The sequence below is a fragment of the Xiphophorus maculatus genome, chromosome 12 (genome assembly GCF_002775205.1).
Source record: "Xiphophorus maculatus strain JP 163 A chromosome 12, X_maculatus-5.0-male, whole genome shotgun sequence".
Classification (NCBI taxonomy): domain Eukaryota; kingdom Metazoa; phylum Chordata; class Actinopteri; order Cyprinodontiformes; family Poeciliidae; genus Xiphophorus; species Xiphophorus maculatus.
The window spans coordinates 2,518,795-2,531,921 of record NC_036454.1 but is presented as its reverse complement, the minus strand read 5'-3'; the positions used below and the strand labels follow the sequence as shown (position 1 = coordinate 2,531,921).

At 44.5% G+C, this 13,127-nt stretch overlaps 1 protein-coding gene across 2 annotated transcripts in view; it reads right to left on the bottom strand.

Moving 5' to 3' along the window:
- prdm6 (PR/SET domain 6) overlaps nucleotides 1-13,127 on the bottom strand; it is a 126,170-nt gene that overhangs the window by 22,172 nt on the left and 90,871 nt on the right. For both annotated transcript variants that reach the window (XM_023343783.1, XM_023343785.1), the window contains exon 7: nucleotides 4,218-4,596. In XM_023343783.1, the coding sequence (XP_023199551.1) occupies nucleotides 4,218-4,596 (379 nt within the window). The remainder of the gene's footprint in view (nucleotides 1-4,217; nucleotides 4,597-13,127) is intronic.

Genomic DNA, 13,127 nt, shown 5'->3' with positions numbered 1-13,127 from the left:
CCGATCTGCGCCACATTTTTTGACAGTCGTCGGGGAGCGCTGCCGAACGCATTCACGCGTGTCGCCTGGTGGACGGGCGGGGAAAATGCGCGACAGCTTCTGCGGTGGCTAGCGGGCGGCGGTGCTGAAAACTGCGGCGGAGCTTCTGCGGTCGGGAGTTGGCTGCGGCTCTGGAAATCGTGCGAGACCTTCTGCGGTGGCTGGAACCCCCGCGGTGGCCAATAGGCCGGAGCGGCGCTTGCTGCGAGGGCCGCCCGAGGCTGCTTGCAGCTTTAATTATTATTATTACGATTCTTCCCACCTCTTCGTGTGCCTTTTTGGGGGCTTTATCATATTCAAAAACTCACCAAACTTGGCGGTCGCAACTAGAAAATTTAAAAATTTTGAATTTTAAGGTTGTCGCAAAAATCGCAAAAAAAATTGCTGAACGGCAGCAATTAGCAATTTTCTGTTGACACAATGGTATGAACGTACTTCATCGTAGAGACATGAAATTTGGTACACTTGTAGAGCTCACCAAAAGACTCAGAACTTACATTTAATGTTATAAGCCAACTATCACAGAAAGTCGGCCATTTTGTATTGAACGTCCATTTTTTACCTCGATTTTGACGTTTACAGCCTTCGTATTTGATCGAACTCCTCCTAGGGATTTCGATTGATCGACTTCAAACTTGGTCAGTCTGATCATAAGGCATGTTTGATTTAAAGTTATCAAATTGGTGAGTTTTGGAGCATGTTGAAGGGGGGTTAGCAGGGGTCAAAGTTCACCTACTCGCCATGAAACACGAAACTCTTATATTTCCTATACAAAAGCACATAGAGGGACCAAACTTTCAGTGATTGATCGGCATCGGGTGCCCTACAATACCATATGGTCAAATGATGACATCACTTAGGCCACGCCCCCTGAGAACAGGAAGTGTCATGTTTTACTGTGAACGGTCGCTCTCTTAGCCCTTTGACCTAATCAACATGAAACTGTGTCCAGACACAGAAGACATGTTGGTGTGTTGAGGATTCCAACCCCGACCGGCTTTGAGATAGCAGCTGGGCGTGGCGGCGTGGCGAAGTGACCTGTAACGCCGATGCCATACGTTTGCTTCTAGATTCCACATGTTTCGACCGAGCTGCATCAAACTTGGCCTGAGTGATCCTGGAGGCTTGCCCGTCAATCCTAAGTCATCACATTATGACGTCATCTAAGCCCCGCCCCCTGGGAACCGGAAGTGCCGTTTTTTTCCTTGGAAAGCTCTGTTTATGGCTCTCTTGACCTAATCAAGTTGATTCTGTGTTGGATGACAGATAGGAAGTTGATCTCACTTGCTTTAAAGTGCCAAGAGTTTTCAATGGCGGCAACGCCGTTCGTATACGTTTGCCTCTACATTCCACATATTTTGACCGAGCTGCATCAAACTTGGCCTGAGTGATCCTGGAGGCTTGCCCGTCAATCCTAAGTCATCACATTATGACGTCATCTAAGCCCCGCCCCCTCGGAACCGGAAGTGCCGTTTTTTTCCTTGGAAAGCTCTGTTTATGGCTCTCTTGACCTAATCAAGGTGATTCTGTGTTGGATGACAGATAGGAAGTTGGTCTCGCTTGCTTTAAAGTGCCAAGTGTTTTCAATGGCGGCAACGCCGTTCGTATACGTTTGCCTCTACATTCCACATATTTTGACCGAGCTGCATCAAACTTGGCCTGAGTGATCCTGGTGGTATGCCCGTCGATCCTACGTCATCACATTATGACGTCATCTAAGCCCCGCCCCCTCACAACAGGAAGTGCCATTTTTTTCCTTGGAAAGCTCTGTTTATGGCTCTCTTGACCTAATCACGATGATTCGGATGATAAACTCTGTCAATGCTCGCTGCTGGCTGAACCGTGTGGGCGTGGCCAAACGGCGAATATCAGTCCCTCGCCATATGCATACGTTTGGCTCTAATTCACGCATGGATCATCCGATTGGCGCCAAACTGGATATGTATGACCTTTGTTCACCTCTAAAGAGCCCAACGGGTTTGAGATGTAATTTGACTCCACTGCGCCCCCTAAGTTAATACATCGGCCGTATCTCCTCGACGCATCGACCGATCTGCGCCAGATTTTTCGACAGCCGTCGGGGAGCGCCGCCGAACGCACTAACACCTGTCGCCCGGTGGACGGGCGGGGAAAATGCGCGACAGCTTCTGCGGCGGCTGGCGGGCGGCGGTGCTGGAAACTGCGGCGGAGCTTCTGCGGTGGGGAGCGGGCTGCGGCTCTGGAAAACGTGCGAGAGTTTCTGCGGTGGCTGGAACCCCCGCGGTGGCCAATAGGCCGGAGCGGCGCTTGCTGCGAGGGCCGCCCGAGGCTGCTTGCAGCTTTAATTATTATTATTCTCTCTCTGAGCCACAATCGTGCATAAAAACAAGATGATTAACCAGAAACGGTGCCTTCAATTCTCATAGTCAGGAAATAAATGTAAAAGAGTCAACAAAGTTTACAAAAAGAGAAACAAGTTGAGAAATAGAGTTCTGATTCCTTCCTGAAGTTAAAATGTTGAATTTTTTAGTATTTTTGAATGAAAAACAAAAGGTTTTGTTCAGCAAATCTCACAGCAGGAACCATTTATTAAAAACAGAAATGATTGCAGGACAAAGTCCTAATCAGAACCACGTGTTCACTGGCCAGCAGACAAACAGCTGGGAGTTGGAAACTAACATTATTTATATTCTGCACTTTGACTGTTTTCTGGTTTCAGTGGAATCGTCCAGGGAGTTTCTGACGTGAAGGAAGGAAAATTGATGAGTCACTGAAAGCAACAAACAAAACCTCAATCATGGTTTCTTACATCAGAGAAGACGAAGGCAGGCGGACCTGTCTCCTCTTCAGAACCCCTGAAGAATATCTGCGTCCCAGTGCTCCCAGTAAAAGCAGCCCAGCATGGAGAGAACCGGCACCGCTGGAGCTTTGGAGCTGCAGATCCGACTTGAAGCAGCTACAGACTCTGGCCATTGGTCAATCTGCAGAAACAATCTCCTTCCATGTGGGATCTTCTGTCTTTCTTGTTCAGTTTGACCAGTCAACTGTTCGTCCCGCAGACAGACCAGATCCCAACATTACCACGATTTACGTACAACAGAAAATCCTCCAGAAACAGATCAGACACATCCGGATAAAAATGTTTCCTGAATCAGAAGCTAAAAGCTGCTGTTGTTCCCAGAAAACTCAAATCAGAAATTGATTCAGCCAGGATGTTTACCACTGCAGTGCCACAACTTTCTGTTGCCTACAGGACAATTTAACCAAACAGCCTCAGTAATTAAATAACCAATCAAGTAGTAATAAACCCTCAAAGCCCATAATCAGCATGTCACTTTGAATCTTTTATGGCTAACAATCATTTTGGGTTTTTATAAACTGCAGCTTGAGCTCCTCCTCTGGACTTCAGGCCTTTTTCTCACAGCAGAGCCTGAACAACCCAGTTCCAAAAACAAAAATCAGACTGGTTCCACTTCCACTATGTGGAACCAAATTGGATTTGAATTGGATAGTTTTCAGAGAGTCTGCAGTCAGAACATTTCATCCGACCTTCATGTCACTGCTGTGAGACGAGCGTCTAATTCTGCAGCAGAAGAAGCCAGAAGGTGAATCTGGATGTAAACAATGGCAGACAATAACAATGATGAAATTATGAAAGCAGTCTGTGTCAGTGAACGCATCACATCCCGACCCCACCTCTCTAGGTCCGACTCCACATCCAGTCCGACTTCTGGAGCCAAGGCTCCACTAACAGCCGTTCTGTTAGCGGGACTTTCTTTTTATCAGCTTCATTCGTCTGGTGACGATCTGGTGACGAGTTTAAAATCCATCCGTCGTTGTCGGCAGCCATTATTGCAGCCGTAAACGGAGCGCTGCTTTGTGACGCTTTGGGATCGTAAACCGTTCACGCAGAAGTCTGACTGCTGTCGCGTTTAATTAGCAGCATGAACAAACGCAGAAAATAAAATCTGAATTTAACACGAAAATGTGAACGTAGTCAAAGATACACACAGACAAACTGTCCATCTCAGAATAATCATAAAAATGACAAATGAATGTTTCAGACATGGAATGTTTTACATTATAACTAGTTAATGTTATCTATCTTGAACTCCCCGTCTAAAAGAATCAATCTACATCTCAGATTAGTGTTACTAAGCCTCATCACAGTGGGTTAGTGGGATCAGATGAACTCTGACCTGTCGGGGTTCTGCGGACAGACGTGCATCTGCAGCAGGATCCTCTGGGTGAAGGTCTTGAAGCACTGGCCGCACTTCCACAGATGCCAGTCGCTGAACTCGCTGCTCAGCTGGCTGGTGGAGGTCGGGCTCGCCAGAACCCGCTGGTTCTTCGAGCCCAGCTGGCCGAAGCCAGAGTCCGACTGAACTCCGACCCCAACCTTGTCCAGCAGCGAGAAGCTCCGGGAACAGGGGGCGTGGGGGAAGACCATGGAGCGCAGCAGCGCGGCCGGAGGGGAGGAGGAGGACGATGAAGACGAGGATGGCTTGCTGTTTTTGCTGAAGGACTGGAGGGATTCCTGTCTGCTCATGGCCTCCACCACTGTAGCTGGAACGTTTACTGTAAAAACACACAGGATAGGCAGGGAGGTCAGCTGAGGTCAGCTGAGGCCGCATCACCAGGTCAGAATAACGTCCCATGATGCAATATGGTGTAAACAACAATATGATGTAAGTGTGGGCTGACAAACATTAAATAATGGGGCTGTCACTGCTTCACGCTAAAGCAGAAAATGTAAAAACTTTGCTGAGAGTGGAGGGAATCATAAAGCTGCTGCACTTTCAGGTTTTATTTTTGTTTCTTTCCACATCCCTGAAACTCTCTCTGGGTATTCCCACAACAACTCGCCCTGGCCCCGCCCCCAAACTCATCCTAGCCCCGCCCCCAAACTCATCTATTCCATATATGGCAGGTTTCTGCACCAGCACAGTCAGTTTCAGACTAGCTGTAATTTCATCAGGTCATCAGTAACATGGGAGGGTCTTCAACTTCTTCCTCCATCGCCCTGGCAACGAGCCAAACCGCGCTGTAAGCAGAGGATATGATGCGGTTGTAGTTCAGTCTTAGTAGAAGACGTTGCTAGGACCCTGCACAGACTGCCGATGTTCTAGCTGATTAGTTTTAAGTCATAGTGGGAATTCTAAAATAAAAAGAAGTACATTTATATTCCAACCAAAGAATTAAGCAGAATAACTAAGTAAATTAGCTCAGCTTTCTTCTTCATGAAAGGCAAACAATAACAGTGTAGTGTCTGATTTAATCTTTCAGTCTTTTCATTTCTACCTCTAGCATTAGACTCTTGCGTTTGTTTTGGTTGTATTTACCCAGAATGCCCTACATTCAAGTTGGATTAAAGTGGACTAAACAAGGTTGGTGTGAACTATTAGGATACATTTGGAGTGTTTTTAGAGGAGGCCTGAGTATTTGTGAATTTGACATTTACCGGGGATCCACTGTAGCATTAAATTAAAACAGTACAATGAAATGGAATCCGAAGCGTTTAACTGAGGCTGCACTTCCTTCTTTCCGTTTCTTGTAGACGTTTCATCACTCACCAGAAAAATATTTAGTTTTTCACATGTCAGAGTTTGTGAGCTTCTAGACTTTGTTCTGGAGAAAACTAGCAGCTAAATCAATAACCAATGAAAGGCTCAAATTCTGGCCCTCAAGTTTTTAACTGATTCAAACTGAAGGGCTTCTGGATACTCTTACAAATTTAAAATACTAAACAAATCTTTACAAAATGCACATGTTTGATTTATTTACATGTTGGCGTTTTACTCTCTGAGAAATGTAGCTGCAAATAAATCCAGCACCAAAACATTCAAGTGCAATCAGTGTGAGTTACTACACTGAACTCAGCCTGACCTTTATTTCCACTGTTTGGTGTAATCATCCTTTGTGCTCTAAAGTTTTATCCACTCCACCTAATTCTATTTTTCCGGTTCTGTTTTTCTTTACAGAAAGAAATCTGAACATAAATGCGGCACGATAAATAAATTTGGCAGATAAGAAGCTCCGATTAAAAATAAAGTGTTGCTGGTGAATCAAACAGTTGAGTAAAATGATAAAACAGGAAAGAAGACATTATATGAAAGCGTGTAAATTAGATTTGGGGTAAACCAGCTGTCCTCACTCGACCCAAAAGTCAGCTGCTTTGTGTTGTGAGGTCTGACCAACTGACAGATCTGGACTCCATAACCCTTCATCATGTTTGAATTGACATTAGGATGTCTGTTTTTGCTTTAAGTCGCTGCGGATGGTTTTGGTTCTGTAAAACTGGCTTGTTTGTGAAAACGTGGCATGTGGCCTGGCTCTGTTCTCCGACACCAGAAACAGACTTTGTTTCCCTTCATCATTAGTTTGATGACAATGATCCCAAACCTTGACCAACGTTTTCTTTTACTTCTCTAAACTTAAACAGATATTGGTTATGAAGGCTCAAACTGAATGTTGTGGATTATTATGGAATCTCTGGACAAGCTGTTTATTTTGTGAACCTGGTATCAGTTGTGAAGACAAACCAAGGAAGGTGACATAAACAGTGGTAAGCTGAAGTTCACAGTGATGCTACTAATTAAATGCGATCTGTGTGAACGGTTTACGACCCCAAAGCGACCCGCATGCGCAGAAGTAGAACGTAGCCGTCACCCAGCAGAGCGCTGTTTACGGCGATAATAATGGCCGCCGCCGTCTGTAGATGGATTTTAAAGTCTTCATCATCATTTGGTGCATCGTCACCAAATCAGAACAAGACGAAGGAAGTTAATCAAAGAAAGCAACGGCCTGGGTGGAGCGTTGACTGCAGCTTCTGTAGAGAGTCTGTCTGGATGTGGAGTCGGACCAAGAACGGCAGGGTTGGGATGCGATTCACTTCACTGACTCTTAAATAAATTTATAAATATAATCTTACAAAAACTACAGCGGATCCCTGGTGATAGCAGAAGTTAGGGACAGGAGTTGACATGAATACCTGACAAATACCCCTCTAAAAACGCTTAAAATTTACCATTTTATTAGTTCAAATTTACCTTAATATGCATTAATTTGCACAAAGAAAGCCATATACACAGAAGCTACTATCCATAGTCATCTTTATCTCGGCTCTTTGGTGTTCAGCCAATCAGTAGTAAATAAAATGACTAACAATCCTGGATTAGAGTATTTACAAAGTAGCACTTCTCTGAGGAATTTCAGCTTTCCACACTGAATTTACTTTGGAATGCCTTAGATATGCTCTATAGAAAATCTGTGAATAGGTGAATTTTCCATAAATATCTTAGAATTACTTTCCAAGGAAAGATCTACAGTCTACCGTAGCTCAAAGTTAATCATATATTCTATAAATCACCTCAACTATAAGTTACATTTTCTGTAGAGAAAAGAGAAAAAAGTGGACAAATAAAAACTGGAAAGCAAAAAAAGCTTGCAGATAAACATCCTCTCAGTGTTGTATCTCTTCAGTCAGAGCATCATAACCATTTTCCATCCTTCATCAGCTCACCTCTGCCATCAGGCCACCAGGCCTCATTGATCCTCTAATAACCTTATGAGGAGATAATTACACCATTTGTAAGTCGGCCGACGGCACTATCGACGGCCGCGTTTCGCGCCGCTCGCCCTCTCTTAATTCATTTTCCTACAAACGTCGTATTTACAAAAAATGTGAGTCGATATGTTTTGGGCTGTGAATGAAATGCATCATCAGAATGGGAGAATTATGCAGATGGAGTTTGCAACATTGCAGAGTCTGTGATTTCTTCCTTTCTGGGTGTGTGTGTGTGTGTGTGTGTGTGTGTGTGTGTGGGTGTGTGTGTGTGTGTGTGTGTGTGTGTGTGTGTGTGTGTGTGTGTGTGTGTTCTCCTCCAGATGGGTGTGACGTGAATACCAACGGACTCCTTTCTTCAGGATCAGAGAAAAGTTTTAAAAGCAACTTTTTCAAGCTGATGGAGAGCAGAAGATGGGTGGAGCACCACCCTCTGCTCCCATATCAGATTCAGCCACATACCAACACCCTTCGTCTCTCTTTGTTATGAAATCATGTGAAGATCCTCCTGTTTTATGTCAACATGACTTTCCTTTACACTCTTAGGTTCAAACATCCATCAACAGCAGATTATCGCTCTTCCAAGAAAAAGTTTTAACCTCAGGTCTCTGGGGTATATTTTAAATTAAATCATCAAAGAAACAATTTGTAGCAATAAAAGTTTGGGGACATAATTACTCTATAAAACAAATGTTTTTATGAATAACAGAATTAAAACATTCATTTTCAGAGACAAACATGTCAAATACTTATGATTAGATAGTTTCTTACCTTTAACAGCTTCTTTACAGCTAAAACCAAATTTTTTCAAACCTTAACTTCTGAACTTTATCATGTTTATTTTAACTGAAAATCATATAGATGCTTATAAAAAATATGACTCTACAATGTGCCAGAGATTTAATCAAAAAACAAACAATTGCTTTGATTTATTTTAAGTTAAAAAATGTCTGATATTATTCATATGGTAATTTGTGAAATCTGTGGGAAACTTGCAGGTTTCCTGCCATGAAGAATCCTAATTACCCTGAGCAGCTGGTAACAGCTGTTTTTAATTGAGCTGTTCTACCCGAACAGTGAAAACTGCAGATTTCTGCAGGTTGTGACGAGTCGAGTTCAGAGAAACCTGCAGCTGAACGTTCTGCCTGCTCACGTCTCAGCAAAGAGCTACAAGGACACGACTAAACGTCTCCAAGTTTTAGAGGATTTAATCAGTTCTAACTCCTTTTCAAAAAGGCAAGACCTTCTTCATGCTGGATCTCACAGAGGTTGGGAAACTTGCTGACAAGTCTGACCCTGAGAAATGTGACGGAGTGGCGGCCATGTTGGTGACATCAGCTAAAGGCTAACGCTGCGTACGGCTGATCTCCATGGATTCAGACCTGAAGGAGCTTCAGACACTAAGAGCCTGTTTGGCCTTTCTAAGATTTATCTGGGCCAAGAAAAAGACTTTTTCTCTAACAATGACCAAAGCTTTCAGTTTCACTTCACAGAAACTGTTTCTAACTGACAGAAAATAACTGAAAAAAGGTGTGTGTGTCTTTTTATATGGCGGATGTAAATTTTTGCTTTCGACTGAACGTTCCCAGAAGTTCAGGATGGAATGAAGACGTGCCAGTAAATTCACCACCTTACGGAAATGTTCTTTACTGCACAGCGTCATACCAGACCTGTTACTGTAAAACAAGTTACAGCGAGTCTCTTTCCTCCATCCTGCTGTCACCAGGAACTAAACACCGAGACACCTGAACCGCTCCACCTGGGCCACAGACCGACCCGCTCCACCTGGGCCACAGACCGACCCGCTCCACCTGGGCCACAGACCGACCCGCTCCACCTGGGCCACAGACCGACCCGCTCCACCTGGGCCACAGACCGACCCGCTCCACCTGGGCCACAGACCGACCCGCTCCACCTGGGCCACAGACCGACCCGCTCCACCTGGGCCGGAGACTGACCAGCTCCACCTGGGCCACAGACTGACCCGCTCCACCTGGGCCACAGACCGACCCGCTCCACCTGGGCCGGAGACCGACCAGCTCCACCTGGGCCACAGACTGACCCGCTCCACCTGGGCCACAGACCGACCCGCTCCACCTGGGCCGGAGACCGACCAGCTCCACCTGGGCCACAGACTGACCCGCTCCACCTGGGCCAGAGACCGACCCGCTCCATCTGGGCCACAGACCGACCCGCTCCATCTGGGCCACAGACTGACCAGCTCCACCTGGGCCACAGACCGACCCGCTCCACCTGGGCCACAGACCGACCCGCTCCACCTGGGCCGGAGACTGACCAGCTCCACCTGGGCCACAGACTGACCCGCTCCACCTGGGCCACAGACCGACCCGCTCCACCTGGACCACAGACCGACCCGCTCCACCTGGGCCGGAGACTGACCAGCTCCACCTGGGCCACAGACTGACCCGCTCCACCTGGGCCGGAGACTGACCAGCTCCACCTGGGCCACAGACTGACCCGCTCCACCTGGACCACAGACCGACCCGCTCCACCTGGACGGTGCATTCTGGGTTGTTCTAGTTCAAAAACATCAACAAAATAAGCACATTTTCAAATCAAAAACCGTTTTTATCGAGTTTCTACCAGTGAAGCTGTTTGGACGTCTGTAACTAAAACTTCTGACCAAAGGAGATTAAAACCAACTGATTGATCTGAAAACGGATCTGAACCGTTTTTTATTTGCTGTTCAGATTATTGCTGAAGCTTTCCTGATGATCAATGGCCTACCATTGATCATTAAACATTTAAATGCTCATCTAATCAATACAGACCATTCTAACAGTAATAACAATATTTCATTTTTAATAAAGAAGAGATGTGAGGTTACTTTAAGCAAGTCAATATAAATGTAACGCCTCTTTGTCTAACCAACATTTCTTCTCATTCTCCAGATTTTTCTCCACCGTTCCTATCAGAACCTTCCTCACAGCGATAATAAACACTGAGGAAGACGAGGTGGAAAAGTATGAGTGGAGAGGAGAAGAGGAGGAAATGAAGTGTGTGTCTGCGGACATGTTGTTGTTGTTAGCGGTCCGCTGGGCTGTGGAGTGTCAGGCCGACAAACTCTGATTGGAGGGAACGTTTTTCAGTAAACAACCACAGGGTGTGTGTGTGTGTTGGGGTGTGTGTGTGTGTGTTTTCTTCGTGTTTCTCTTTCCCGGGTTACAGTGTGGACTGGTGGAAACATAAAGGTGGATTTTATTCATGTCGTGTTTTTAGGTGAAGTTGAGTTTTGATCAGTTGATGGAAGATGTTAAAATTAAATCTATACTAACATGTTTACTAGTTTATTGTTTTCACAACATGAATTTCAGGATTTTCACGTTTCTATTGAACATTAGATTTTTATTCGGGACCGGGAACCACTCAAAAAAAGAAAGGAAGCGGACTACATCGCAAGGCATTCTGGGTAAATACAACCAAAACAAAGGCACGAGTCTGGCGCTAGAAGGAGAAATGTTTAGATTTTGTGAAGAGGGAAGTTGCGCTCAGTGTCTTCAGAGGGTTTCATGTCGTTTCTTTCAGTGGTTCTTGATGCAGCGCCCCCACAGGCCAGGAGGGAAAAAGTTTCTACAAAAGGTTCAGGGGAGTCCAAAGTCGGTCCTTGAGGCCCGGCATCCTGCTCGTTTTGGTTCTCTCCCTGGTGGTACCAACAACCTGTTCAGCAGGTCAATGTTCTTCTTAGGCCTCTAACGAGCCATAATTTGATCCAGGTGTGTTAAACCAGGGAGAGAACTAAAACATGCAGGATGCCGGCCCTCCAGGATCGACTTTGGGTTCCCCTGGTTTAGTTGGTTTGACTTTGCAGTGAGAAAGAGAACCACAGCAGCTGGAAAAGAAACCAGTGTTGCAACTTTTGGATCCCAAAGTGTGAAAACATCATTAAAGTGCTTCACAGATTTTCTGATCTCAAAGAATGAAGTGTAATTAGTATCTAAGAGGTGAAAAGTCTCTAATTAATTGGATCTTTAAGCTTTTTGTTACCAACAGTCTGTCATTAACTCTACTTTGGGGTTAATAAAGTACTTCTGAAGCAAATTTATTCGGGTTTCAGTTGTGAATTAGATCTTGATGCAGCAGGTTTTGGATTTATCTGGTTGATGAGGGATGGGAGCTGCCAGTCTCAGTGCGTTCAGTCGGCTCGCTCTGCACCGATACGGGTCAAATAGTTCAACATCTCCTAACCCGAGGACACAACCCTGCTGTCCTTCAGCGTCACATTTAAACATGGACGCCACAATCAGCAGATAACAATGCCAACCCGAGAACAATGCACAGCCTAAATGCAGTTAGTAGCAAAGTGTCTTTAATTAAGACCAGAGTTCTGGTTTCTATTTGGTACAAAACATATAATCTGATTTAAGCTAATTGGGATGTGAACAAACCTTTGTTCACTGCAGGCTGAATCAATGTGTTGAACATCTCTTTGTGTAGGATTTACTTTGTACTTTCAGGGACTAAATGTCTTCAGATGGACAGAGATGATTTAAAATCAGCCTACAGCCTGAATCGTTGACAGCGTTTCTGAGTTGTTTTAACTTGCTGACGTCTTCCACGTCTCAAACTCTGACAGCAGACATCAGTGTCAAAAGGCAGATGACTCTGGATTCAAACCCAGAAGAAAACAAGCTGATTTCTTTATACAGGACAGGAAATGGACCATTTTTAACACAAACAGAACAAACGAGAGGCATCAAAGCAACTGAGTAACTCAGTAGAAAGCAGTAAAAGAAACAAAATCCTCCCATAATAGTAAAGTGATTTCATCTGGTGAGTTGGTAAAGCTGCACTCATAAAATTACATAATAATTAAAATAATGAACAAAAGCTAAGTTAGTAAATATGGGTTAATTTCTGCTTCTAAACTGATCCGATGGGACGCTGAAAAAGATCTCTGTTGTGTTCAAGCTGTGCTAAAAGGAGTTAGCCTGAAGCTATTCAGGCCTAAAGTAGCATCTCAATGCTAAACATGTAGCAGCAGCACAGATGCTAACGCTAGTGTCCACATTTCCAAAGAAGCTCCATGAATAATGAGGAGTTTTTGATTAAACATGCTTAAAGAACATGAATATCAAATTAAAAAATATATTTTTTGACCTCATATGTCCATTTATTCAGTGATTTAGCAGTAGAAATGTTTTTTGAAACGAAAAGGTTATTTATTTTGTCGGTGGTTTTTGATTAATTACGATTAATTAATTACACCAATTAAAATTAACTTAATTACACATTTTAATTGAGTCCCACTTCTAGTTTTAACACAACACCAAGATGGAGAGGCATCAGCAATGTGCAGAGAAAGATGCAACTGTTTCCTGATTGGCTCATTTTAAATGGCTGAAGGTAAAAAAAAAAAACTCTTCCAGATAAAAACAGCACAATGTACACCTCCCACCAGTATCAGGCATGGAGGTGGAGGAGTGATGATTGGGGTTGTGTCCTCAACCTGCAGTCACTGATTACAGACTGAACTAAAGTTTCTGGGTCGTCACCATCACACAGATCCCATCAACAGCAGCAGATC